This window comes from Panthera tigris, chromosome B1 (assembly GCF_018350195.1).
Source record: "Panthera tigris isolate Pti1 chromosome B1, P.tigris_Pti1_mat1.1, whole genome shotgun sequence".
NCBI lineage: Eukaryota > Metazoa > Chordata > Mammalia > Carnivora > Felidae > Panthera > Panthera tigris.
Window position 1 is genome coordinate 35513201 of NC_056663.1, and position 27447 is coordinate 35540647.

Consider the following 27447-nt stretch of genomic DNA (forward strand, 5'->3'; position numbering starts at 1 on the left):
GTGGCTCAGTCAGTTGGGAGCCTGACTCGGCTCAGGTCAAGATCTCACTGTCCATGAGTCCAATCTCCGCATCAGGCTCTGTGCTGATGGCCTAGAGACTGTTTTGGATTGTGTGTCTCCCTCTCTCTCTGCCCTTCCCCCACTCACAGTCTGTCTCTCTCAAAAGTAAATAAACATTAAAAAGAAAACCTTTATAAACTGTATTTAGCTAGAGGTCAGAGAGTTCACTAATTCTGAACCTGTGTAACCCTTCCCTATTAATGAGAATGGATTGAGGGGGAAGCACCTGCCATGCTAGCACTGCTGTCAGCAATCTACACCAGCACAGTGGCCAAACCTAACACTGGTTCCAAAGGCAGAAATGTTAGGGTAGAACTGGAAAGATGAAAGAATGGGAGCTGAGGATAAAAGAATGAATCAATCGTTATGCAATATTGTATTTGTATCTCAAATAGGCCTAGAGTAAGAGATGATCCTATTGTGTGTTAGCTCAAGTATACCAGCAACCTGAAAGGGTGAAGCCATGTTGCTGAGACTACTTTTGCTTTTAGAACCTGACAATGTCAAATGGAAGTCTGGAAATGTAACTGGCATAGTTCTGGGAGACATTTTGGTCATGTAATATGATGAAAAACTAGACTAATTATTCATGCCTGAGTGGGACTCTAGCAACATGCCACTATCTTTTGACTCATATTTCAGATTATATTTACTACCATATCACAATGTGATGTGACACTAACCTCACTGGTAAGATTCAGTTATATTACTTAAACAAATCTTATGATAATCCTGATATTGATAATCAAATATATTGGGAAATTGGGTTAATGCTTCTTCAGGATATAAAACTGATGGAACAAATGGCCTGAGAAAGAACTAGATTGGTTAACAAACCACCAGCTACTTTCTATGGCAAAGAGTTCTGTACAAATTTATTGTGTACAAACAGTGGCAAATCGGGGGGGGGGGGGGGAAGGCAATTAAATTAGAACAAAAATATGAAAATGTATGTAACAACTTTAAAAAGAGCAGATTAGTTGTTTCTTTAAATCTATCCTTACTCCACACTGGCTCCTCCAATTATAAGGCATATTCATAATGATATACTGGACAAATGAATGCAGTGAACGTGATACTGCATAACTTTCAAGGCTAAGGTATAAAAGCAACATGACTTCCACGTGACTCTCAGTTTCTTGGAAAGCGTACATCTTGAACCCTGCCACCACAATGTGAGGAAGCCCAAACTAGCTCATGTGGAAAGACCACATGAAGAGGCACCAGAGCCCACTGCATCCTGTCCAACTTCTTGACTTAAACGTTATAAATGCCCACTGCATGCTACTAAGTTTTATGGTAAATCTGTTACACAGCCATCAATAACCAAGCAGTGCTCAAGTAATTTGCAACCCAGAGAAATAAGGATGCAAATAACTAATATAAGGCAGGATATAACATCACTACACAGAATATAAACAAAGGGCCTTGGAAGAGGAAGGAACATAAAGAAATAAGTCTCTTTATGGGAAAGAGCAGTGGGGAGAAATGGAAAAGCCTTCACAGAAGTAATCTTTGAGCTAGGCCTTAACAGACAGAACTTGAAGGAAAACCATAGCATCAACAACAAGGAAAAGGAAGGTGTGGGGAGGGAGTTAAGATGGCAGAGAAATAGGGGAACCAGGATTTTCCTTGTCCCTCAAACACAGCTGTATTGAGGTCATTATCACTTGGAACACCCAGGAAATTGATCTGTGGAGTGGCAGAAGGATCTCCACAGTTGGAGGGAGACAGCTTGGCAGGATCAAGGCTTCCCCTCACCTTTCCTTTTGTTTCCCAGGGTTACCTCAACAAACGAATCAAAGCATACCTGGTTGAAGGTCTAAACACCCCACTACTACAATCAAGGAAGAGCTCTACAGAGGACTGACTAGTGGGATAAAGCAGCCAAACCACAACAGAGTGCATGCAACACACGCCTAAAACACTTGCTGAAGTGCCAGGCTTTAGACAGTGTTATGATTCCTTCTTAATATAATACTCTCAGGTGCAGGACACATAACAAGCTTTTAAAACATGCAAAAGACAGAAACTTAGCCAAAATGATAAAACAGAGGAATTTTCCCCAAAAGAAAGTTCAACAAGAAATCACAGCCAGAGAATTGCCAAAACAGATATAAACAATATATGTGAACAAGAATTTAGAGTAATGGTCATAAGACTAATACTTGGGCTTTAAAAAAGCACAGAAGACACCAGAGAAACTCTTGCCTGTAGAGATCAAAGACCTAAGAACTAGTCAGGATGAATTTAAAAACGCTATCACTGAGATGCAAAGTAAACTAGTAAACTAGTTACAGTGACTAGGCAAGGATGGAAGAAGCAGAGGAGAGAATTGGTGAAACAGAAGATAAAATTATGGAAAATAATGAATCTGAAAAAAAGAGAGAGAGGAAAGTACTAGATCATGAACTATGTGATTCCTTAAACAAAATCTGTATCATAGGAGTAATAGAAGAGGAAAAGCAAAAGAAAGGAGAAGATTTATTTGAACAAATTATAGCTGAGAATTTCCTTAATCTGGGGAAGGAAACAGGCATCCAAGTCCAAGAGGCAAAGATAACTCCCTTCAAAACCAACAAAACAGGTCAGTACCATGACATATCATAATGAAACTGGCAAAATACAAAGATAAAAAGAGAATTCTGAAAGCAGCTAGGGACAAAAGGTCCTTAGCCTACAAGGGTAGACACATAAGGTTAGTAGCAGAACTGTCCACTGAAACTTGGCAGGCCAGAAGAGAGTGGCAGGAAATATTCAGTGTGTTGAATAAGAAAAATATGCAGCCAAGAATCCTTTATCCACCAAAGCTGTCATTCAGAATAGAAGGAGAGAGAAAGACTTTCCCAGACAAACAAAAACTAAAGGAGTTTGTGACCACTAAACCAGCCCTGCAAGAGATCCTACGGGGACTATGTGAGTGGAAAGACCATCAAAACAAACATGAAACCTACAGATAACAGAATGGTACTAAGTTAATATCTTTAAATTATGATTCTGAATGCAAATGGACTAAATAAAAAGGCACAGGGTATCAGACTGGATAAAAAGACAAGATCCATGCTGTCTACAAGAGACTCATTTTATTTAATATTTAGTTTTGAGAGACAGAGAGAGAGCTACAGAGCACACGCATGCATGCTGGGGAGGGGCAGAGAGAGGGAGACACAGAATTGGAAGCAGGCTTCAAACTCTGGAGCTGTCAGCACACAGTCTAATGCATGGCCTGAACTCACAGACTGCAAGATCATGACCTGAGCCAAAGTTGGACACTTAACTGACTGAACCACCCAGGCACCCCTAAGAGACTCATTTAAAAAAAATTTTTTTTTTTTTACATTTTATTTATTTTTGATAGAGACAGAGCACAAGCAGGGGAGGGGCAGAGAGAGACGGAGACACAGAATCTGAAGCAGACTCCAGGCTCCAAGCTGTCAGCACCGAGCCCGACGCGGGGCTCGAACCCACAAACTGCAAGATCATGACCTGAGCCGAAGTTGGACACTCAACCGACCGAGCCACCCAGGCACCCCTCTGAGAGACTCATTTTAGACCTGAGGACACCTGCAGACTGAAAGTGAGGGGATGGAAAACCATCTATCATGCTAATGGACATCAAAAGAAAGCTGAAGTGGCCATACTTGTATCAGACAAACTAGATTTTAAAGACTGTAACAAGAAATGAAGAAGGGCATTATATCATAATTAAGGGATCTATCCATCAAGAGGAGCTAACAATTGTAAATATTTATGCCCCCAACATGAAAGCACCCAAATATATAAATCAATTAATCACAAAGAAACTTATTGATAATAATACCATAATTGTAGCAGACTTTAATCTTTATTTATTTTTGAGAGACAGACAGAGTGCGAGCAGGGGAGGAGCAGAGAGAGAGGAAGACACAGAATCCGAAGCAGGCTCCAGGCTCTGAGCTGTCAGCACAGAGCCCGACGTGGGGCTCGAACTCACGGACTGCAAGATCATGACCTGAGCTGAAGTCAGATGCTCAACCGACTGAGCCACCCAGGCGCCCCTAGCAGACTTTAATACTTCATTTACAACAATGGACAGATCATCTAGGCAGAAAATCAATAAGGAACCAAGAGCTCTGAATGACACACTAGACCAGATAGACTTAACAGATATATTCAGAACACTTTACCCTAAAGCAGCAGAATACACATTCTTCTTTAGTGTGCACATGGAACATTCTCCAAATAGATGATATTTTGGGTCGTGACACAGCCCTCAACAGGTACAAAAAGACTGAGATCATACCATGAGTATTTTCAGATCATATTATGAAATTTGAAATCAACCACAAGAAAAAATTTGGAAAGCCCCCGAAATACATGGAGGTTAAAGAACATCCTACTAAACAATGAATGGGTTAACCAGGAACTTAAAGAAGACATAAAAAAAAAAAAAAAAAAAATACATGGAAGCAAATGAAAATGAAAACATGACAGTCCAAACCCTGTGGGATGTAGCAAAGGCAGTCCTAATAGGAAAATACAATGCAATTTAGGCCTATCTTAAGAAAGGTCCCAAATACACAACCTAACCTTACACCTAAAGAAGCCAGAAAAGGAGCAGCAAATAAAGCCCAAATCCAGCAGAAAAGGGGAAATAATAGAAATTAGAGCAGAAATAAATGTAACAGAATCCAAAAAAATAAAAAAACAAAAACAGTAGAACAGATCAATGTTCTTAGTTATCAAACTAAGAACTGGCTTTTGGAAAAAATAAACAAAATTGATAACCCCTAGCCATACTTCTCAAAAAGAAAGGACCCAAACAGATAAAATCACAAATGAAAGACGAGAGATCACAACGAACACCACAGAAATACAAACAATTATAAGAGAACTATAAAAATCATATGCCAACAAACTGGACAATCTGGAAGAAATGGACAAATTCCCACCCCCCCCCCCCCCCCCACACACACACACACACACACTACCAAAACTCAAACGGGAAGAAATAGAAAATCTGAACAGACCCATAGCCAGCAAAGAATTTGAATCGTTTATCAAAAAAATCTCCCAAGAAAGAAGAGTCTTGGGCCAGATGGCTTCCCAGGGGAATTCTACCAGACATTTAAAGCAGAGTTAATACCTATTCTTCTCAAACTATTCCAAAAAATAGAAATGGAAGGAAAGCTTCCAAACTCATTCTATGAAACCAGCACTACCTTGATTTCAAAACCAGAGACCCCACTAAAAAGGAGAATTACATGCCAATATCCCTGATGAACCTTGATTCAAAAAAACTCAACAAGATACTACCAAATCGAATTCAACAGTATATTAAAAGAATTATTCACCACGATCAAGTGGGATTCATTCCTGGGCACAAGACTGGTTCAATATTCGCAAATCAATCAACATGATACAGCACATTAGAAGAAAGGATAGGAACCATATGATCCTGTCAGTAGATGCAGAAAAAGCATTTGACAAAGTACAGCATCCTTTCTTGATAAAAACCCTCAAGAAAGTCGGGATAGAAGGAACATACCTTAACATCATAAAAGCCATATCTGAAGGCCCACAGCTAATATCCTCAATGGGGAAAAACTGAGAGCTTCCCCCCTCAGGTCAGGAACACAATAGGGATGTCCACTCTCACCATTGTTGTTTTACATAGTGTTGGAAGTCCTAGCCTCAGCAATCAGACAACAAAACGAAATAAAAGGCATCCAAATTGGCAAAGAAGTCAAACTTTCACTCTTCGCAGATGACATGACACTACATGGAAAAACCTGAAGGATTCCACCAAAAACTACTAGAGCTGATGCATGAATTCAGCAAAGTCGTGGGATATAAAATCAATATACAGAAATCAGTTGCATTTCTATACATCAATAATGAAGCAACAGAAAGAGGTATCAAGGAATCAGTCCCATTTACAATTGCACCAAAAACCATAAAACACCTATGAATAAACCTAAGCAAAGAGGTAAATGATCTGTACACTGAAAACTATAGAAAGCTTATGAAAGAAAATGAAGAAGACAAAGAAATGGTAAAATATTTCATGTTCATGGATTGGAAGAACAAATACAGTTAAAATGTCAATACTACCAAAGCAACCTACATATTCAGTGCAATCCTTATCAAGATAACATAAGCATTCTTCACAAAACTAGAACAAAGAATCCTAAAATTTGTATGGAACCACGAAAGACCCCAAAGAGCCAAAGTAATGCTGAAAAAGAAAACCAAAGCTGGAGGCATCACAATCCTGGACTTTAAACCATAAAAACAAACACATAGACCAATGGACTAGAATAGAGAACCCAGAAATGGACAAATAAATGGCCAACTAATCCTTGACAAAGCAGAAAAGAATATTCAATGGAAAAAAGACAGTCTCTTTAGCAAATGGTGCTGGGAAAACTGGACAGCAACATGCAGAAGAATGAAACTGGACCACTTTCTTACACCATACACAAAAATAAATTCAAAATGGATGAAAGACCTAAATGTAAGACAGGAAACCATCAAAATCCTACAGGAGAACGCAGGCAGCAACCTCTTTGACCTAGGCCACAGCAACTTCTTACTCAACATGTCTCTGGAGGCAAGGGAAATAAAAGCAAAAATGAACTATTCGGAACTCATCAAGATAAAAAGCTTCTGCACAGCAAAGGAAACAATCAACAAAACTAAAAGGCAACCAACAGAATGGGAGAAGATATTTGCAAATGACATATTAGATAAAGGGTTAATAGCCAAAGTCTATAAAGAATTTACCAAACTCAACACCCAAAAAAACAAACAATCCAGTAAAGAAATGGGCAGAAGACATGAAGAGGCGCTTTTCCAAAAAAGACATCCAGATGGCAAACAGACACATGAAAAGATGCTCACCATCACTCATCATCAGGGAAATACAAGTCAAAACCACAATAAGATATACCACCTCACACCTGTCAGGAGGGCTAAAATTAACAACTCAGGAAACAACAGATGTTGGCAAGAATGTAGAGAAAGAAGAACCCTTTTGCACTCTGGTGGGAATGCAAACTGGTACAGCTACTCTGAAAACAGTATGGAGGTTCCTCAAAAAATTAAAAATAGAACTACCCTACGACTCCGCAATTGCACTACTAGGCATTTATCCAAAGTATACAGGAGTGCAGATTCAAAGGGACACATGCACCCCAATGTTTATAGCAGTGCTATTAACAATAGTCAAATTATGGAAAGAACACAAATATCCGTCAATTGATGAATGGATTAAGAAAATGTGGTGTATATATACAGTGGAATATTACTCAGAGATTAAAAAGGCTGAATGCTTGCCATCTGCAACAATGTGGCTAGCACTGGAGGGTATTATGTGCTAAGTGAAATAAGTCAGTCAGAGAAAGACAGATATCATGATTTCACTCATATGTGGAATTTGAAAAACTCAACACATGAACATAGGGAAAGTGAAGAAAAAATAAGATAAAAACAGAGGAGACAAACCATAAGAGACTCTTAAGTACAGAGAACAAACTGAGGGTTGCTGGTGGCGATGGAGTAGAGGTTAAATGGGTGACAAGCATTAAGGAGGGCACTTTTCAGGATGAGCACTGGGTGTCCTTATGTAAGAGATGAAATCACTGGGTTCTATTCCTGAAGCCAAGACTACACTGTATGTTAACTAACTTGAATATAAATTTTAAAAAAAAGGAAAAGGAAAAAAAAATGAAGGTGTTAGAACTTGGTGACAAAGTAGTGTATCATACAGATCTCCTTAGAGACAGAATTCAACTTTTTTTTTTTTTTTCCTTATCTCTAACACTGAAAAACATCAAACTGTTTGAAGGACAGTGTAGGGAACATTAATCTAAAAGGAAACAAGGTGGAGTTCTAGTGACTGACTGTAATCATATGAAATGATTAAATTTCTTGCTGTTAATCTCCATGCAAAGGGCTAACTCTGACCCTAAGAAATGAAAGCCACTTATCAACGCTTCCTTTGATGTACTGGCCAAGGCAAAACCCAGTATTTTGCTTGCTCGTTGTGCCAGACCCAATATCAGTTTAATGACAGCAATTCTCTATGGTTAGCATTCCTGGGAGTTCTAGGGGTGATTATAGGGAGGCATTTGTCTTGAACCAAAATGAAAAGTGCCTAATAATAGTCATAAAAAGCTGAGTAAATTCAAAAGCTTTAATTGCTGAAATTTACCCTCACTTCCCTGATAAGGGCATGAGATTATATCTATAGGCATCAGGCTTATTACAATCTGGGGAAATAATCATTACTTACCCAGCAAAATCAAAGCATTTATCTCTTTATGTTGCTCTATACAAGTAGAAGCCTGAAAGCAGTCCCTTTGAGCTGCCTGTTCAGCAATGACTAACTTTTCAGTCTGTTTAGGAGATTCACCTCCAATATGGGATCCCTCCCACTAAATCAGACTTCCTCTTAAAGTGGTCAGATAGGTAGTCCTTAAAAACAACTCTAGAATTTCTGTTCCCCTTACCTCATAAAACTTTTTTAAGGAGCCCACCAGGCATAGCTTCAGGCTATCCACAATCTCCTGATGAGGCATCTGGAACACCACTCGTGAATACCATTTTGTGAGTGTGCTGTGGAGGAGGTAGTAAAGAGAGAGAGAGAGATGAACACACACTCACAGAGGAAGGCTCACAGTCTGAATGTCAGCACAGAGGCGCCTCTATGCACCGATACGGTATCTAGTAAATGCATTTATGTTACAGATAAAAACATACGTTAATATGAGAAAAGATATATATGTAAGTCATACACAGAATGTAAAAATATAGGCATAATTGTGGTATTTGATACAAAACTGCTTCCAACTGAAAAAATTTCAGATATCCACCAACAGAGGACTAGTTAAATAGTGTTCTGGCATACAATAAATTCCATGCAGCAGTTAAAAAGAATTGGTTGAGATTCTTTGTATTGATATGTGAAAATATCTGCAATATACAATTTAAGTACATAAAACAAGAAATAGCATACATAGCAATATGCCATTTTGTAAACATACGTGCACCACCTATACGTGTTACTATGCACATAAGTGAGAATTTGAAAAGTATATATACTTCAAACCTTTGGTGGTGGTCAATAAAAGATGGTCCACGAGGAACCTTCACTTTCTAAATTTCTGCAGGTATCTGCATGAACAGGTCTTGTTTTTAATCAGAACAAACAAAAAAATCCCTCATTCCTAGGGGGAAAAAACACCAAGACAGAGCCCCCATTCTGAAGAAGACCAGACCACATTTGAGGCAACAAACTTACAGACCTGACAAGCTTGCTAAACAAGCTGCATAAACTAATAGAAAGATAAAGGAGAAAATAGAGTTAAGTATTCTTTTCTAAAGTATACTTTTACTATAATACAAAATATTCAAAAAGTATTTGCTAGATTTACAATAAGATTAGGCATCAAAATGAGGTAACCAAACAAAATGGAACTGAGTAGACTTACAGATTGATGCTTGCAACAAAGCCAACCACGGAGCGCATGCCTCGGTTGGGGTCATGGTAAACATCCATCCCAATCACCATTAATTGTTTCTGGGTTAGAAAACAAAAAACAAACCAGAAAAACCAAGCAATCCATCACCCCATCTTCAATTATTATCTGAACCCCAAAAGCAACATATGAAAATGAATTCTGGAGGAAGAAAGAGACTGTAATCAACTTGACATTTTTTTTAAACACTATGAATAAGTCAGAGATGTAGAACAAGGATCAGCATGCTTTTCCTGTAAAGGACCGTACAGTAAATAACACTGGGCTTTGTGAGCCACAGTCTCTGTAGGAACTGCTCAATTTTGTCTGTCATTACAACAGAAGAGCAGCCACAGTTAGTCTGTAAAGAAGTATAGCTATATTCCAATAAAACTGCATTTAAGGACAATGAAAATGGAATGTCATATAATTTTCATGTGTCAGAAAATATCAGTCTTATTTTTATTGGTTTCAACTAAGGTTATAGAAACCATTCTCAGGACGTGGGCTACACAAAAGCAGGCCATGAACCATTTAGACCACTAAGCATGGAGAATAAGGATAACTCTATGAGGAAAACTAGGAAAATAGCTAGGTAGAAGTCTCTGGAGAGCTAAATTGAATGAAGAAAACATCTCAGCATCACTCACCAGAGGAATATCCACTCCCCAGAGCTCACCACCCAATTTACAATTAATCTGAAGTAAAATTTTCTGGGCCACACTCCGAAGCCTGGTTGGCTGACCAATGGTTCGAATGTTGATGACCTATAATAAAGGGGTGTGGAGAAAGGGGACACTATAAGCCTGTCAGACGATATAAACAAGCCTGAAGTAAACACCACATTTGTTTAAGAAACCCCAGTTAGCAGGCAATACACTATGCATGACTAGCTCTAATTCTAGGATTTCTATGTAGGCATGCACGCGCACACACAACACACATCAAAACAAAAAGACAACCAAAACCCAAAAACTTTCAAAAGGATCTCACACAGAATAAATTAAACAAACAAACAAACAAACCTACTTAGGATTAACAGCTTTCCCCTTTCAGAGTGAAGCCTATACTCTCAGAACCCAGTCATGTGAAACCACCCAGCAGCTCACTCTCTGAACCAGCAAGAGTACTCATTTGTGGATATGAAGGCAGTATTTATTTACAAAGAGCCTCTGCTTTTCACCAGGTTACTCTAATAAGGGGAACTTTCCACCAGAAAGGTTACACATGATGGCTTCTAATAGTAACTTCAGTTTTTGAACATCTGTACCCCTCTTTTCAAAACCTCAAGGGAGGTTATAGAGTTTCCATGTATGCCTCCTGCCTAGCTCTCCACTCACCTGTGAGGGCACAGGAGCCTGCACACAGCACAGCTTTTTAATAGCCCCATAGAGGTCGTCACGTGTTCCCATGATGATGCAAACAACCATCTGTATCTTCCTCTTGAAGAGATAAAGTACATATAAGTCAGGCTTTGGAAGTCGCAGGGGACCTTGATGGGACTCCAGCTGTGGGCAGTCTAAGAGCCTGTGAAGTCATAGGACCTTTAAGGCAAAAGGGACTGAAACAAAGAGGGTAGACACTCCAACCCCGAACAGGTCCTTGAACCTTTGCTGGATTCAGGGCTTCTTTGCAGAAATACAGGATAGAATACCATAAATTATCTAGAGGTGGCCCTGACTACCTGAGTTCTTCCTTAGGAAAATTAAGATGCCTGAACAAGGCAGGCTTGAAAATTTGCAAAGATTACTTTTTAGTTGCTGCTTTCAATTCCCTAGAATGCTTTTACCACTCTCTTCAGTAAACCAAGCACCTTATTACATTCATACCACAAAACTGAGCAAACATGGAATGCAATACCACAAGAAAAGATTCAGAGCCAAGCACAAAGAAATGAAGCTATTGCCAAATCTGTAAGTGGCTTTTCCTAACTTCCTGGTTAGGAGAGAGAATGATATTGCCAGCAGCATATCTCATATAAACATCTGTGATCCCTCACCATTTAAGAGATCCAACACTGGAAACAGAGGATCTTTCAGCATAAATAAAGAAAAGTAGCACGGAAGGGAAATGAAAGTGCCAATCCTTTATGCCAGAAACAGCTATTAATGGTAAATCAATAATATATTATTCCAAATCAAGATTAGTGTTAGATTAAGACTTCTCAGAGAACACACGTTCCAGCAATCACATCAAAGAACTTCTGAAGTCACGTAGAACACAGGCTGCACACTGGGAGCCTATGGGTTGGATCTATCAAACACATGTAGCTTTTTAGTCCCTGCAATGAGTTACATGTTGTTTTTTTTTAATTAACATTTAAACATATGGAGGGGCACACACATACAAATCCAGATTTTTTGCTTCTACTGAAAAACAAATAAATAAAAAATTAATTTGATAATGCTGGGCTTTTATCTGCAGTCATGGGGTTGATTACTCTCTTAAGTTCACTATAGTCCCCTCCTAGCCCACTACACTTGTGTTTCTCATCTGGCTCCTGCAGACATGTGTGGGATAATAAATAAATAATAATAATAAATTAATGAGTAAATAATAAAAATAATAATAAAAAATAATAAAACAGCATGCCCTAAAGATGACAAAGAGACAGTAAGACCAAGATGAGTTAAGTTTGGTAAACATGAATGAAACTTCTATCCATGCTGCATGAAAACTGTTGGCAGTACACTCTTCTAAAGAAAACATGAACAAGTATGAGATGGGGGAGTTGATGCACTACACTGGGCAATTCTTCTGAAAGCAGAGCAGAATTATCAATGATCAGGCTCAGGGGGTAGCCATGGCAGAGTACAACTAGCATGGGGAACCAGAAGGAAATTACAAAGACAGAATATGAGGGTGCTGCTCTGGGTGATAACCCAGAGTTGGGGATCAGAGAGATCCCAGAAAAATCTAATTCCAGTACTGATCTCACAACAATGGACTCTTCAAGTCAAAGACTAATTACTTCCCAAAACATTTGCTCTGCTTTTGTTCCTTAAGCTTCTTCCTCCGTTTTGTGTGCAAACAGGTAAGAACCGCAGGCTTGAACTACTGAGTTATGAGTGCTATGACCTGCTCAGCTGCAGCGCTCACAATCAGCTATCAGGACCGAGCTGATGGCCCAGGTGCCAGGTTCATCACCAGAGCAATTCAAATCTTAAGCCAGACCAGACCATGACAGTGCAGTACTGAATTGTGCAAAATGGCACTGGGCCCAAAAAGTTGCTTTCTGAGCACAACATGTTCTATACAGATAACGAACTAGAGTTAAGTCAGCTATTCTCTCCGTCAATTACGTGAAAAAAGAACACCAGAGTGAGAGAGACTACTGCCAACATAGAATGAGAGAATCAATTAACCAAAGGGCATGAAGACTACTTGGTATAGTATTTCATGTGTACATGAGTAAGACACAGATTTCTGGACATCATAAACAGCAGACTGATAAGCAAGATAATTTAAAATCAAGTATGCAACGATTTTAAAACAAGCATTCTACTCATATACTCAAATTAGTTTATTACCTCAACTCCTAGCATGGATTGAATGGTTCTGACATAGGTCTCAATTCGATCATCCTTTAGTTCAACCCAGGCTGGTGGGCTGAGGCGCATACCAATGGGGCCAGCTATCTTTTCCAACATATTAACCAGTTCTCGGGCCTGATCCATTGCTCTCTTTGGGTAAAACAGTGCCCAGAAATGCATGGGGACCTAGGAATAACCACAAGCTATTTTTAGCACTTCCCACAACTTAAACACTCCAAACTCACACCCAGGAGATATTAGTCTAGAGAAGAAACTGCTTTTAATTCTCTTTTGCTTGAGTCCTTTTTGATCTAATTCCTATAACTAACATAGTTGTGGGTGATAAGTAAACTGTGGCATACTCCCACAGTGGAACACTGTACACTTGTAAGTACACTTTTCCTTTAAATATATTTCAATAAAAAGTTTTAGAAACAGATGTACTTTATGCATGGCCAAAGAGACCACATTAGGCAAAAACATTTAAAAATACTGATACACAATTTTGTTCTTCAGTTCTCTCGGTGGGAGACTGTTTTAATTACTTCTTTCATGGATAAAAAACATCTTCAAGGAACTCCCAGGGAAAATCCAGGAAGATAAAGGAAAATAAATGGAAGACTGGGTACTAGGCCTGCACTATATGAATTACCATAGCAATCTATTTCCTTTTCCTAAGTCTATGGCCAACCAAAGTGCTTCCCTCTAACAACTCATCAATTTGCTCTATTTGAAGGACCCCTGTTTAGCAGATAATTCAGGATGGGAATTCAGTTGGTACTCTCCCTCAAAAAGAAGACACTGAATCATTCCTGCTTTCTAATTTCCATATTTTTAGTAATACTGGTCCTCTCTTCACCACCTTAAAAGTCACTTACAGTCAAGATGGAAAGGTCTCTGGTTACTTCCTTAATCCAGTTTAGTTCCTGAGATGTGATAAATGAAGTATTTCTTAAGTTAATTCTTTCCATTGGCAGAACACGTCCTTCAATCTATAACAGAAAACAAAGTACACATGACATGAGTCATTTGCAAACACTAATTTAGGAAAAAACACTGACGCTGTTCTCTCTTGGGCCTTGTCAACTCCACTGTATAGACCTGTTCCTGGTATAACGCCTGAGAATGGCACAAAAATGAAACTGCTAGCAATGAGTCCAGGTCAATAAAACCCTGGACAAATACAGGTAAAATTTTTATAGGCAAGGCTTTTTAATTATTGAAGTTTCCAACATGGTCTCCCAAAACAAGGATTAGAAAGCATTATCTCTTTAGAAGTAGACAATGCATATAAAACAACTATAATTTCAAGATAAATAGGAATATAATCTTTAAAAATATTTTAAGGGACAAATTGCAAGTAGAAAATTAAAAGTAAAATTTCTTTTTTTAAAAAGAGTTCTTTTAAAGTTTATTTTGAGAGAGAGAGAGAGAGAGAGAGAGTGAGCACGCGCACATATGTGCAGGGCAGAAAGAGAGGGAAACAGAATCCCACGCAGGCTCCACACTGTCAGCGCAGAGCCTGATGTGGGGCTTGAACTCACAAACTATGAGATCATGACTTGAGCCAAAACTAGACACTTAACCAACTGAGCCATCCAGGTGCTGAAAAGTAAAATTTCTCAATAAGGCTGAACATAAACTATACCTACTATTATACTCTAAAAAGAAAAGCAGGCAGGAAAAGACATAAATATAATGAAAGAACAAATTAAAGTTAGGAATAAGTCAATCAGATCTAAATATCCAAACACAGGAAAATAATTTAGTTGATATAACAGCATAATGAACTATTTTGCAAACATTGCAATCACTTTTCTATAATTTATTTTTTATAATCTACATCCAAGTTAGTTAGCACATGGTGCAACAATGATTACAGGAGTAGATTCCTTAACTCCCTTACCCATTTAGCCCATCCCTCCTCCCAAAACCCCTCCAGCAACCCTCTGTTTGTTCTCTATATTTAAGAGTCTCTTATGTTTTGTCCCCCTCCGTTTTTATATTATTTTTGCTTCCCTTCCCTTATGTTCATCTGTTCTGTGTCTTAAAGTCCTCACATGAGTGAAATCATGTATTTGTCTATGACTAACCTTGCTTAGCATAATACCCTCTAGTTCCATCCATGTAGCTGCAAATGGCAAGATTTCATTCTTTTTGATTGCCAAGTAATACTCCATTGTGTGTGTGTGTGTGTATATATATATACGTATATACATATATATATGTACACCATTGTGTATACAATGTGTGTGTGTGTGTGTGTGTGTGTGTGTGTGTGTGTATATATATATATATATATATATATATACCACATCTTCTTTATCCATTCATCCATCGATGGACATTTGGGCTCTTTCCATACTTTGGCTGTTGCTGATAGTGCTGCTATAAACATTGGGGTGCATGTGTCCCTTCGAAACAGCATACCTGTATCCCTTGGATAAATACCTAGTAGTGCAATTGCTGAGTAGTAGGGTAGTTCTATTTTTAATTTTTTGAGGAACCTCCATACTGTTTTCCAGACTGGCGGCACCAGTCTGCAGCCCCTTTGTAACAACATGTAATATGATCCTGTTTTTAAAAAAAAATAAATAGTAATGTATGCATCATAAAAATTGAGTCTGGGGCGCCCACATGGCTCAATCAGTTAAGCATCTGACTTTGGCTCAGGTCATGATCTCAAGGTTCATAAGTTCAAGCCCTGCATTGGGCTCTGTACTGGCAGTGCAGAGCCTACTTAGGATTCTCTCTCTCCCTCTCTCTGCTGCACCCCCACTGCTTGCGCTCTCAAAATAAACTAAAAAAAAAAAATCGAATGCATCTACACTTAGTGGTGATTATCTCTGGGGATGTATAATTACAGAGGATTTTTACTTTCTATGATCTCTACCATTTGCTTATTAAAAAATAACAGAGGCGGGGCACCTGAGTGGCTCAAACGGTTGAGCATCTGACTTTGGCACAGGATCTCACAATCCGTGGGTTTGAGCCCTACATTGGGCTCAGAGCCTGGAGCCTGCTTCAGATTCTGTCTCTCCATCTCTCTCTGTCTCTCCCCTGCTTGCACTCTCTCTCTCCCAAAAATAAATAAACATTTAAAAAATTTTAATACAAAAACGTAATAACAGGGGCGCCTGGGTGGCTCAGTCAGTTAAGCATCTGACTCCGGCTCAGGTCATGGTCTCACAGTTCGTGAGTTCAAGCCCCACATCAGGCTCTGTGCTGATAGAGCGGAGCCAGCCTCAGATTCTGTGTCTCCCTCTCTCTCTGCCCCTCCCCTGCTTACACTCTCTCTCTCTCTCCCAAAAATAAAAAACATAAAAAATTAAAAAAAAATATATCTACTTATTTCATCTATAATCAAAAGAAATTTCAATGATTTAATTACCATTATCAAAATCTAACATAAATAACAATGCCCATATTAGCAAGAGTGTAAGGAATCAAACTCATGATATGAAAGTAAAAACTTGAACCTTAAACCTTGAAACTTGAGCCTAGAAGGCAACTGGCAATATACAACAAAAGCACTAAAAACATAAGTGTCCCCTGACCTAATAATTCCACTTCCATAAATTTGACTATGAAAATAAACATGTAAAAAGATTCAATTACAAGGCTCTTCATTGAATAACTATTTCTAACAGAAAAATACTAAATTCAATTTGAATGTAAAAGAAAAGGAAATTGTTAATAAACTATCTGGCAGCCATTAAAATGTTCAGAAAAATATTAAATGACATGGAAAAACTGAGGGGAAAAAAGGAAACTATATGAATACATGCTATGTGTGAGTGTGCGTAAGCATGTAAGCATGCACAGACACACACACAAATCCAATGAAGGTCATGTACCAAAATGTGAAGAGTAGTTATCCTGATACAGCAAGATGAACTTTTTTCTTCTTTGGTTTATGTTTTCTATGTCTTCAAATTGACACTTAATAACATGAAAACATGTTCAGGATATGATATTAAATGAAAAAGAAGATGTAAAACCATACACAATATAATCACAACTTTGTAAGAAAAAGATTTATTCTTACAGAAAAATGTGTAGGGAAAGGAAATACACCAAAGTATATTTTATGTTATTTTGTTATGTTATGTTACGTTATTTATTTATTTTTTGAGAGAGAACATGTGTGAACAGAGGAGGGGCAGAGAGAGAGAGAGAGGGAGAGAAAGAGAATCTTAAGTAGGATCCACGCTCAGCTCAGTACAGAGCCCGACACAAGGCTTGATCCCACAACTTCGAGATCATGACCTGAGCCGAAATAAAGAGCTGGACACTTAACCAACTGAGCTACCCAGGTGCCCCTGAAGTTATCTTTTATAAATATCTAAAATAAGTCACCGAGATATCATCTTTGGATGATGAAATTACTGATGTTTTTATTTATGTTTTCTAAAATTTCAAATTTTCCTTATTCACTATCCATTACTTTTATTAAAACAGAGAAAAAGAAATTAAAAAAAATTTTTTTTAACATTTCTTTATTTTTGAGAGAGAGAAGAGTGTGAGCAGAGGAGGGGCAGAGAGAAAGGGAGACACAGAATCTGAAGCAGGCTCCATCCAGGCTCCAAGCTGTTAGCACAGAGCCCGATGTGGGGCTCAAACTGTGAGATCATGACCTGAGCTGAAGTTGGACGCTTAACTGATTAAGCCACCCAGGCACCCCGAGAAAAAGAAATTTTTAACAAGGAGCCAATTCAAAATGCAAAAGAATTACAGAAAAGACAGAATTAATTATTTTGGTATAATCTCAAAAGCAGGTGAAAAATAATAACAGCTAATGTTTACTGAGCACCTGCTATGTGTCACATATTATACGAAATATGGTACCATTTAAATTTTTATAATTCAATCATTATCGTCATTTTATAGATAAAGAAACTACAATATGCTATGCAACTTGTTCAAAGTAATTAAGATGACAAGTGGTAGAGCTGAGATTCAAAGCCAAATAAAATTTTTTTTTTAATGTTCATTTTTGACAGAGAGAGAGAGACAGAGGGGGGAGCTGCAGAGAGAGAGGGAGACACAGAAGCCAAAGCAGGCTCCAGGCTCTGAGCTGTCAGCACAGAGCCTGACGTGGGACTTGAACCCACAAACCCTGAGATCATGACCCGAGACAAAGTTGGATGCCCAACCGACTGAGCCACCCAGGCGCCCCCAGATTCAAAGACAAATAAGCAGATACTGAAGGCCAAGGACTCTACCATCTCATGCTGCCTCTGTCCTACGGATCACACTGCATAAAATACAACATAGCAGATTCCAGCAAACCGCAGGTAGAAAGGGCTGTAAGAAAATTCGATTGTGTAAGACTAAGACTCTCTATGCCTACAGAAAGCATGACAATAGTATATTCAAAGAATCACAAGTTACTTCTTGGAGAAGAAAAAAAAAAGAAAAGGACATACAGAACGTTAAGAATTATTTGGGTTGGAAACCTGAAAATGAGGTAAATTGTAAGTCAATATTCCTTGTGCCATCTGCCTGACTAAAAATTAACACCTCGGAGCCCTGGGAAATATAGAAGAAAAATCTGTAAGAGCTAGTAGCAAATTAAGATAAGGAAATTCAAATATTAGGACTAGGACCCAAAAAAAGTGTAATAATAAAGCAAAACTCCAAAATAAAGATAAGGTAGGGAGCTATCAGCCAGTTTCATTCATTAAGCTCTTAAAATTGCTGGTCAATGCTGGTTCCTACTCTACTACATCTTCCAGTTCACCTTATGTACATCCTTCTGGAGACAGAGTCCCCAGCGTGCCAATTCATTGCTAGCTGTCTCATTCTTCGAAATTCTCTGCAGCAAGCATTCCAAAGCATTATGGTGCTGTTTGGGGCTCAGGTTGATCTGCTGGGTTAAATCCTAAATAGAATTAAGACAGAGATAATGTTATAAGTATTACTTTCTCCAACATGAAGTTAAACCCCAATGTGTCTAAAACATTTCCAAAAGAAAACCTCTTTCCCATTGAAATCTGTAGAATTTTCAAATACCTCCAAGGATTTTAATAAACATCTGTCAGAAATGTGAATGAGGTCTACAGTTAAAACTTTAACCATAAAAGAATTTGAAATGTTTTTGTTTCTTTCTCCCATATGACCTTATCTCTTTCTCAAAGCCAGGTTCTGAATTTAAAATTCCTAAGAAAGTCTATGAAACAGGAGCAAAGGGGGCTTGATTATACCTATTTAATATTTCGGAAAAATATGGGGGAAAGCGTTCTGTACCCAGCACAGAGTCAAACATAACAGAATGGAAAATCACATCCAGTCTTAATCTTCATGTCATACTACAGAGCACTATATTTAACGTCACCATAAGACACTTTTTGTCCAATGTTTCAACAATAGGTGCTTTCTAAATGTTATTGTTGAATAAATATCTATCTAGAAGGTGTATATGAAGACTATCACATAAGTGAGTTCTTTATTTTTCTGAGACCAAAGAACAGTACAGTTGTTCCCTGCGAGGCAGTCATTAGCACCAGTCAACGTGGCTACACAGATAGCTCTGTGATCATAAAATCATTAGGTGACTGAGCCTTGTAAGGAAGGAGCCTTGACCTATGTAAGAAACAGAGAAGGAACAAAAGTAAACATGAAAGAAATCTCTTACAAGAATGTTAAGCTTCACTTCAGGCTCTTGACGATGTTACTGAAAATAGTCTGTGGCATTGGAGACAGGAATGGATCCAAGGGTAACACAGACAAGGGCTGAAAAAGTGAGGCAGCACAGTAGTTCAAGTGTGGAAAGTCCCAAGCGCTGCAGACAGAGTGGAGGCAAAGCACTCTGACTCTGGATTCATGCTGCTGCGCACGTCTCTGCTTCTCAGCTATTTCCTACGGGGGCTGAGCCTGACACCTCCTGGACACTCCAAGACCCAAAGATAAACTTTTATCCTTTCACGTCAGCCTCTGACTTGTGGACTGCCTTTTGCTACATTATCTCCTCCACTCCTTCAAATAGACTGAAGGCTTGTAGCAATGCTAGAAAAACTCAGTGCTCTCAAAAAACCTTATGATCATATGACTAGCTTACAGTCATCTATTTGATTGGTTAGGGTTAAAACAGAGATACTTGTTTCCTTTTACCTTATAATCCAATCATTCCATTGTTCTAACACTCTTCAAAAGGGAAATCTGATCAGCTTTTTCATAGCGTGTGGGAAGGGACATTGGATCATGTTTTATAGAAAGGAGAACTGGAGGCTGGAAGAACAGACCTACCAGGTGATGCCACAAACCTGCCCAGGTCTAGCTCAAGCTGCTATCAAAAAGGACTTCCATTCAACATGGGCAGTTCTCACCTTCATGGCTCTGAAGTCCTTCTTCATCTTCTCAGGGATTCCAGTCATGAATGAAAGCTCAGGCAGCAGCAGGATTTCGCCTTTCAGCAGCTTTGAAGAGAGAATGGAAAGCAAAAATAAGGAAGTAGAAGATTGTCTTGTTCCTGTGACCTGACAGACATGCCATGCTCATGGCTGGGCCTGCAGGGACATAACTGGCACACTAGGGAACATAAAACCCCAAAGAAGAGGGCAATGAAACACTGCAAGTATTTTACCCTTTTCCCTTCAGTCACAATACTTTGAGCCTGTTGTATTAGGTAAAGGGAAAAAAAAATATTTTTTAATGTTTGTTTATTTTTGATAGAGAGAGAGACAGAGTACAACCAAGGGAGGGGCAGAGAGAGAGGGAGACATAGAATCCGAAGCAGGTTCCAGGCTCCAAGCTGTCAGCACAGAGCCCCATGCTTGAACCCAAGCTTGAACCCATGAACCATGAGATCATGACTTGAGCCAAAGTCAGAACCCTAACCAACTGAGCCACCCAGGCACCCTGGTAAAGGGGAAAATACTGATATGGTAAAAAAGAAAGGAAAAACTAGAAGAAAACAATCTGTCCCTCCTGGGCCTCCATACAAGCTAAGGTGATACCTCCATCTCATCTAACCCATTGATCTTCAGCTTTCTCACCTAAGACCGAGGAATCAGTATCAAGGCACTTTCCCCTGGCCCCTAGCCCTGTTTGTTAAATGTCTACAACTTCCCTAATGGATGCAGTGCTCTAATCTTTAGCAGCAAATTCTTTCTTCCTTAACCTAACTTGCTCATATGGATACTTAGCTCCTCACTACAGGGACTTCAAAAGCAAGTCCTAGCCGTGCACAGCATTCCCCAACCACATTGTAACTCTGCTCCAGGGTCCCCAGCACCATGGATGAAGATGAAGAACTTAAGCTGGAAGTACAAATCTGACACTCCCCACTCACCATCCCTTGGTTATTCTGTCTCTCACTGGGCCTGTGGATCAGCAGTGGCTGGTCCTCTTCCTTAATTGTGATCCCATAGTTTTTGCTAGAGCAGGGCAGAGGCAGGAAAACATTTCAGAAGCAGCATCACTACTCTTAACAGCAACACAGTCTGACTCTCCTAACTAGCACTGAGGCACACAATTTGCATAATAGCCTTGTCAAGAATCCACTAGAAACTCATCATAGCGTATTTATAGCTGGAAAAGGCAGGCTCAAGTTAACACTGCAATTAAATGGAGGAGAAATTGTCTAATAGTCCAGGGAAAAATTTGCTTAAAACTGTATCAGGTTGAAGGCTTGGGCAACTGGAAAGGCAAAATGATAGTCAAATGATTAATGACTCGAATTTCATCTCTCCAACCAGACTTCTAAACCAGCAAAAGAAATATAATTCAAAGCCCTGGCATTAATTTATAAAGTAACTTCCAAATGCACTAAAAGAAATGAAATTGTAAGGGTAGCATATTCAAATCAAATCCCACAAACAAACTCATTCAACCTTAGGTGTATTACCAATCCAATTATTTTAAAAGTGTCCTGCTGTTTGCTACTATGGAACTCAATATCCTGCAATAGAATGGTAGATTACATTCCACACCCTCCCAAAGGCACAAGCCCAGTCAGTCTCTTCTTTCCACCTGTAGTATTCCAAGAATGTGATCTCCTTCCCATCAGACATTGTGAAGCTATCTTTTGGTGTCTTATTCCAATCCACATCATCAATGCGATAGGTACGATTGTTGTATCGGGTTATAACAATATTGCCAACCAGAAGCTTAGTGCACTCATCCTGGAAGTTTTCTTTGTTCTGCTGATACATGGCATGCCTTTGGAAAGAGACAAAAGACTGGTCATCATATTTGTACATGCAGAGCACAGTGAAAAGGATAGGGGATGCAAGTAAGTACCTCAGGGATATGATCACAGCTATATAGCACCGGAAGGCTCCAGCTGTCTCTTTAAAGAGATAGGACTCTCATCTCTTTTCTTTTTAACATTACCAAAAAAATCAAAATCAATAAAAAATAGTGAAAAGGTAAAAGTCAAAAACAGCAACTACAAATTAGTAAAATTCATAGTTTGCCTTCAAAAAGGGTATTTATTCAAACAAATCAAACAAAATAATTATTTTGTATCATCATTATTAGGATAGTCTACAGTGGAACAACAGAACATTCTTTCAACTATATTTGCCCTTTTGAGCTAATGGAAAGGATTACAAATACCTATCATTATACAGCACTGGTGAAGATGCTGAAGATGCAGATGAGCAGACTCACCATAGGCAAATGTACCCTCAAGGTAACCTCTAAACAATGCCGTGAACAAGCCAACACAGGTAACTCGCAGGAAGCATGTGTGAATATGCCCAGGGAGTCCAGGAAAGTTTACAGAGGCAGCTGATACTTGAAGAAGCAATCTGCCAAGCAGAAATGCCAGGGGGCAGAGGAATGAGTGACACTCCAGGCAGAGGCAGCAGTATGCAGGGGACAAGCAGGGATCTGGGAATGGGGAGGACAAGGAGGTGGAACAGGGACAGAAGATGGTAAGCACAGGCTGAAGATAGGCAGGGACCAGATGTGAATGTCCTTGTAAGTCAAGGATCGGAGCTTGGACTTTGTTCTGTGGGTCAGTGTCACCCAGGGTATATTCTTCAGAAACACGGATCCCTTGAGAAGTTGTGAGAAGTGTGGAAAAGGTTGTACAATCAAAAAAGTTGAGTCCATTCTGCATATTATAAGCCCTGCTTAGAGATTCACTGCATACATTAGCATATCAGGCTACTAAAGAAACGTACTTAGCTTGATTTACCTCCAATGTATTTAACCAGATTCCTCCCACCTTTTTCCTTTTTACCTCACAGAATGAACATTCAGTTCATTACCACTCTGGATAATTAGTGTCCTGCAGAACTCTCCCTAAGAAAGACTATAGTAAGTGATGAAAATCAGACACCGGAAGCAGTTCAACATTGATGACAGACCCAGGGCCAAAATGCTTGGGTTCAAATCTTGTGTCTTACACTTACTAGCCTATGAAACTTTTGAGCGAGTTACTGCTCTTTGTGCCTTGGTTTCCTCATGTGAAAGTGGGTCAGTGAAAGAACCTAACTCATAGCGTTGTTGAGAGAACACAATGACTTTATATAAATGAAGTGTTGAGAACAGTGCCTAGCACAGATAATAGAACTGTGTTAAGTGCTTGCAAATATCATCTCCATCATTGCCATTAGTGCTTGATACATGCCGGATGCAGTGTGAGTGTGTGTGTGTGTGTGTGTGTGTGTGTGTGTGTGTGTGGCCTTATTCTGTCTGCTAGGTTAAATACAGAGGAGAGATGGCTACAAACACAGTTCGCTATACATATGTAGCTGTGGAAATCAAAAGTAACCACTAGTATAGAATCTATATTCAAACACTTTTTAAGCTGTAATTTATTTTCAAAATCTTCCATGACAGTTTTTAGTATTCTCTCACCAAAGCCCATTCCCCTAATCATTGTCTTTGCATTAGAAAAGGTACGTGGAAGATGTGGAAGAGGGAGGCCCAATCAAGAAAAAGCTAAAAATGGACTGAGGAAGGCAGGAGATAAAGAATATAGACCTATATCTTGTTACTCCAATATTCAACATTGAAAAGTAGATAAAAATCAATGATTTTTAACTGTACTATTTTACTCTGACTTCTCTACTGAGATTAAAATAAAAAATAAAAAATAAAAAATCATGCTGAAAAGAAAGCAGACCAAATAACAAAAAAACAAAAAATGAGTCTATGCCATATAATTCTACTTACAATTTCTAGAAAATTCTAGAAAATGCAAACTTATCTCTAGTGGCAGAAACCAGATCAGTGCTTGCTGCCCATGGTGGGTAGAGAGAGGTCTGAAACAGACATGAGTAAATTTTGAGTGGGAAATGGATATGTTCATGATCTTCACTGCGATGTTTCATAGGTATATAAGTATAGTAAAACTCATCAAATTGTATACTTTAAATGTATAAGGTTGATTGTGTCCACTGTGCCCTACTAAATCTGAAAAAAGAAAAAACAGAATAGAATAAGATCCAAATGAGACTGGAATATACATTAGGATTGAGTGTCCAGTGATCACTAGTGGCATTTCAAGTTAGTGAGGGGAAATATATCATTAAAAAATGGATAAGAACACTTGCTAATCATTTACAAAATAAATTCTTATTAAGTTAATGTTAATGTGTAAGAAATTAAGTAATAAAAGTAGATGATAACATAAACATTCATATCCTCCCGGAAATTAAAAAGAAATCATCACAAACTTTGGAAAAGATAATTTTGTAGCCACAGTAACCAGTAGCCATAAAATCCAGTTTAAAAAAAAATTTTTTTAAAGTTTTATTTATTTTGGGATAGATAGAGAGAAAGAGAGAGAGAGAGAGAGAGTGGCAGAGGGGGAGAGAGAGAGGGAGAAAAAGAAAATCCCAAGCAGGCTCCGCACTGTCAAAGCAGAGCCTGACGTGGGGCTTGAACTCAAGAACCCTGAGATCATGACCTGAGCAGAAGTCGGATGCTTAACGTATTGAGTCACCCAGGTGCCCCTAAAAACACTTTTTTAAATGTTTATTTATTTTGGGGGGGGGGGGTAAATAGGGGAGGGGCAGAGAGAGAGAATCCCAAGCAGGCTCTGCACTATCAGCACGAACATGAACCGTGAGATCACGACCTGAGCTTAAGTCAGACAGATGCTCCACCGACTGAGCTATCCAGGCACCCCCATAAGATCCAGTTTTAATACATCTGTATCAAGTCACCTCTTGCAAGCTATCTAACCAATGTCAACCCCTTGTTTCTATACATTGAGGAACGCCTTAATCCAATAAGCATCCCACAGAGTACTAATCAATCAACAATAGACTGCCTGAGCAACCACTTTCTACTGCTTGCCCCTCTGCAAGACTGCCGTCCTGAACTCCATACCTCTCCAATACTCTATGTAAGGTCAGCAGTCTTTTACTGCAATAAGCAGGAACTCAGCCTTTTCTTTATTTCAGATAAAACAGAAGTCTCATCATTCTTTGGCAATTCTGAAGGTTTCACCAAGGTTAACTATGGAAGCTCTTCCTCAGCAACACTCCAGGAGTTTCAGACCAACAGATGCACTCACTGGGCCTTTTGTGCTTAACTCTATTTGTCCACCAGATCTGCTGCAGTGAGTCAATCCCAACAACAAGCTGAGCTCTGACTAGTTTCATTAGGCTTTGGTTGCCTAATGACCTTTCAGGTTAGAAGTCATTGTTTGGCAATCCCTATCAAAATAATGCCAGTATTCTTCACAGAACTAGAACAAACAATCCTAAAATTTGTATGGAATCAGGAAAGCCCATGAATAGCCAAAATAATCCTGAAAAAGAAAACCAAGCCTGGAGGCATCACAATTCCGGACTTTAACCTATATTACAAAGTTATAATCATCAAGATAGTATGGTATTGGTACAAAAACAGACACGTAGACCAATGGAAAAGAATAAAGAACCCAGAAATGGACCCACAAATATATGGCCAACTAATCCTTGACAAAGCAAGAAAGAATATCCAGTGGAATAAAGACAGCCTCTTCAGCAAATTGTGCTGGGAAAACTGGACAGCGACATGCAAAAGAATGAACCTCGACCACTTTCTTGCACCACACACACACACAAAACTCAAAATGTAGGAAAGACCTAACTATAAGACAGGAAGCCATCAAAATCCTAGAGAAGAAAGCAGACAAAACCTCTTTGACCTAGGCCACAGCAACTCCTTACTCAACATGTCTCTGGAGGCAAGGGAAACAAAAGCAAAAATGAACTACTGGGACTGCATCAAAATAAAAAGCTTTCGCACTGCAAAGGAAACAATCAGCAAAACTAAAAGGCAACTGATGGAATGAGAGAAGATATTTGCAAATGACATACATGATAAAAGGTTAGTATCCTCTAAAAAGAATTTATCAAACTCAACACCCAAAAAACAAGTAATCCAGTGAAGAAATGGGCAAAAGACATGAAAGACACTTTTCCAAAGAAGACATCCAGATGGCCAATTGACACATGAAAAAATGCTCAACATCACTCATCATCAGGGAAATGCAAATCAAAACCACAATGAGATACCACCTCACACCAGTCAGAATGGCTAAAATTAACAACTCGGGCGACAACAGATGTTGGCAAAGATGAGGGGAAAGAGGAACCCTTTTGCACTCTAGTGGGAATGCAAACTGTTACAGCCACTCTGGAAAACAGTATGGAGGTTCCTCAAAAGATTAAAAATAGAACTACCCTATGACCAGCAATTGCACTACTAGGTATTTCTCCAAAGGATACAAGTGTGCTGTTTTGAAGGGGTACGTGCACTGTTTAGAGCAGCGCTATTGACAATAGTCAAAGTATAGAAAAAGCCCAAATGTCTATCAACTAATGAATGGATAAAAAAGATTGTGATACACACACACACACACACACGCACATACATACAATGGAGTACTATTCAGCAATCAAAAAGAATGAAGTCTTGCCATTTGCCAATAATGTGGAGGGAACTGGAGTGTATTATGCTAAGCGAAATTAGTCAGAGAAAGACAAATATCATATGACTTAACTCATGTGGAATTTAAAATAATGAACATAAAGGAAAGGAAGCAAAAATAATATAAAAATAGGAAGGGGGGTGCCTGGGTGGCTCAGTTGGTTAAGCGTCAGACTTCAGGTCAGGTAATGATCTTCCAGTCTGTGTGTTGGAGCCCCGCGTCAGACTCTGTGCTGACACACAGCTCAGAACCTGGAGCCTGCTTTGGATTCTGTCTCTCCTTCTCTCTCTGCCCCTCCCCCGCTCGCATTCTGTCTCTCAAAAATAAATATTTAAAAAAAAAACACAGAAGGGGACAAAACATAAGAGACTCTTAAATACAGAGAACAAACTAAGGGTTGTTGGAGGGGGTGGTTCTGGGTGGGGGGGATGGGCTAAATGGACAAGGAGTATTAAGGAGGACACTTGCTGGG

At 39.0% G+C, this 27447-nt stretch overlaps 1 protein-coding gene across 5 annotated transcripts in view; it reads right to left on the reverse strand.

The window, feature by feature from the left end:
- PIWIL2 (piwi like RNA-mediated gene silencing 2) overlaps nucleotides 1-27447 on the reverse strand; it is a 75067-nt gene that overhangs the window by 31997 nt on the left and 15623 nt on the right. For 4 of the 5 annotated variants that reach the window (XM_042983284.1, XM_042983282.1, XM_042983283.1 and 1 more), the window contains exons 11-20: nucleotides 22067-22255; nucleotides 21387-21471; nucleotides 20422-20511; nucleotides 18837-18977; nucleotides 13972-14085; nucleotides 13091-13279; nucleotides 10901-11002; nucleotides 10211-10327; nucleotides 9534-9622; nucleotides 8553-8658 (exon numbers count right to left, since the gene is read on the reverse strand). In XM_042983284.1, coding sequence (XP_042839218.1) covers nucleotides 8553-8658; nucleotides 9534-9622; nucleotides 10211-10327; nucleotides 10901-11002; nucleotides 13091-13279; nucleotides 13972-14085; nucleotides 18837-18977; nucleotides 20422-20511; nucleotides 21387-21471; nucleotides 22067-22255 — 1222 coding nt within the window. The remainder of the gene's footprint in view (nucleotides 1-8552; nucleotides 8659-9533; nucleotides 9623-10210; nucleotides 10328-10900; nucleotides 11003-13090; nucleotides 13280-13971; nucleotides 14086-18836; nucleotides 18978-20421; nucleotides 20512-21386; nucleotides 21472-22066; nucleotides 22256-27447) is intronic. The other variant, XM_042983286.1, reaches the window with a different exon arrangement.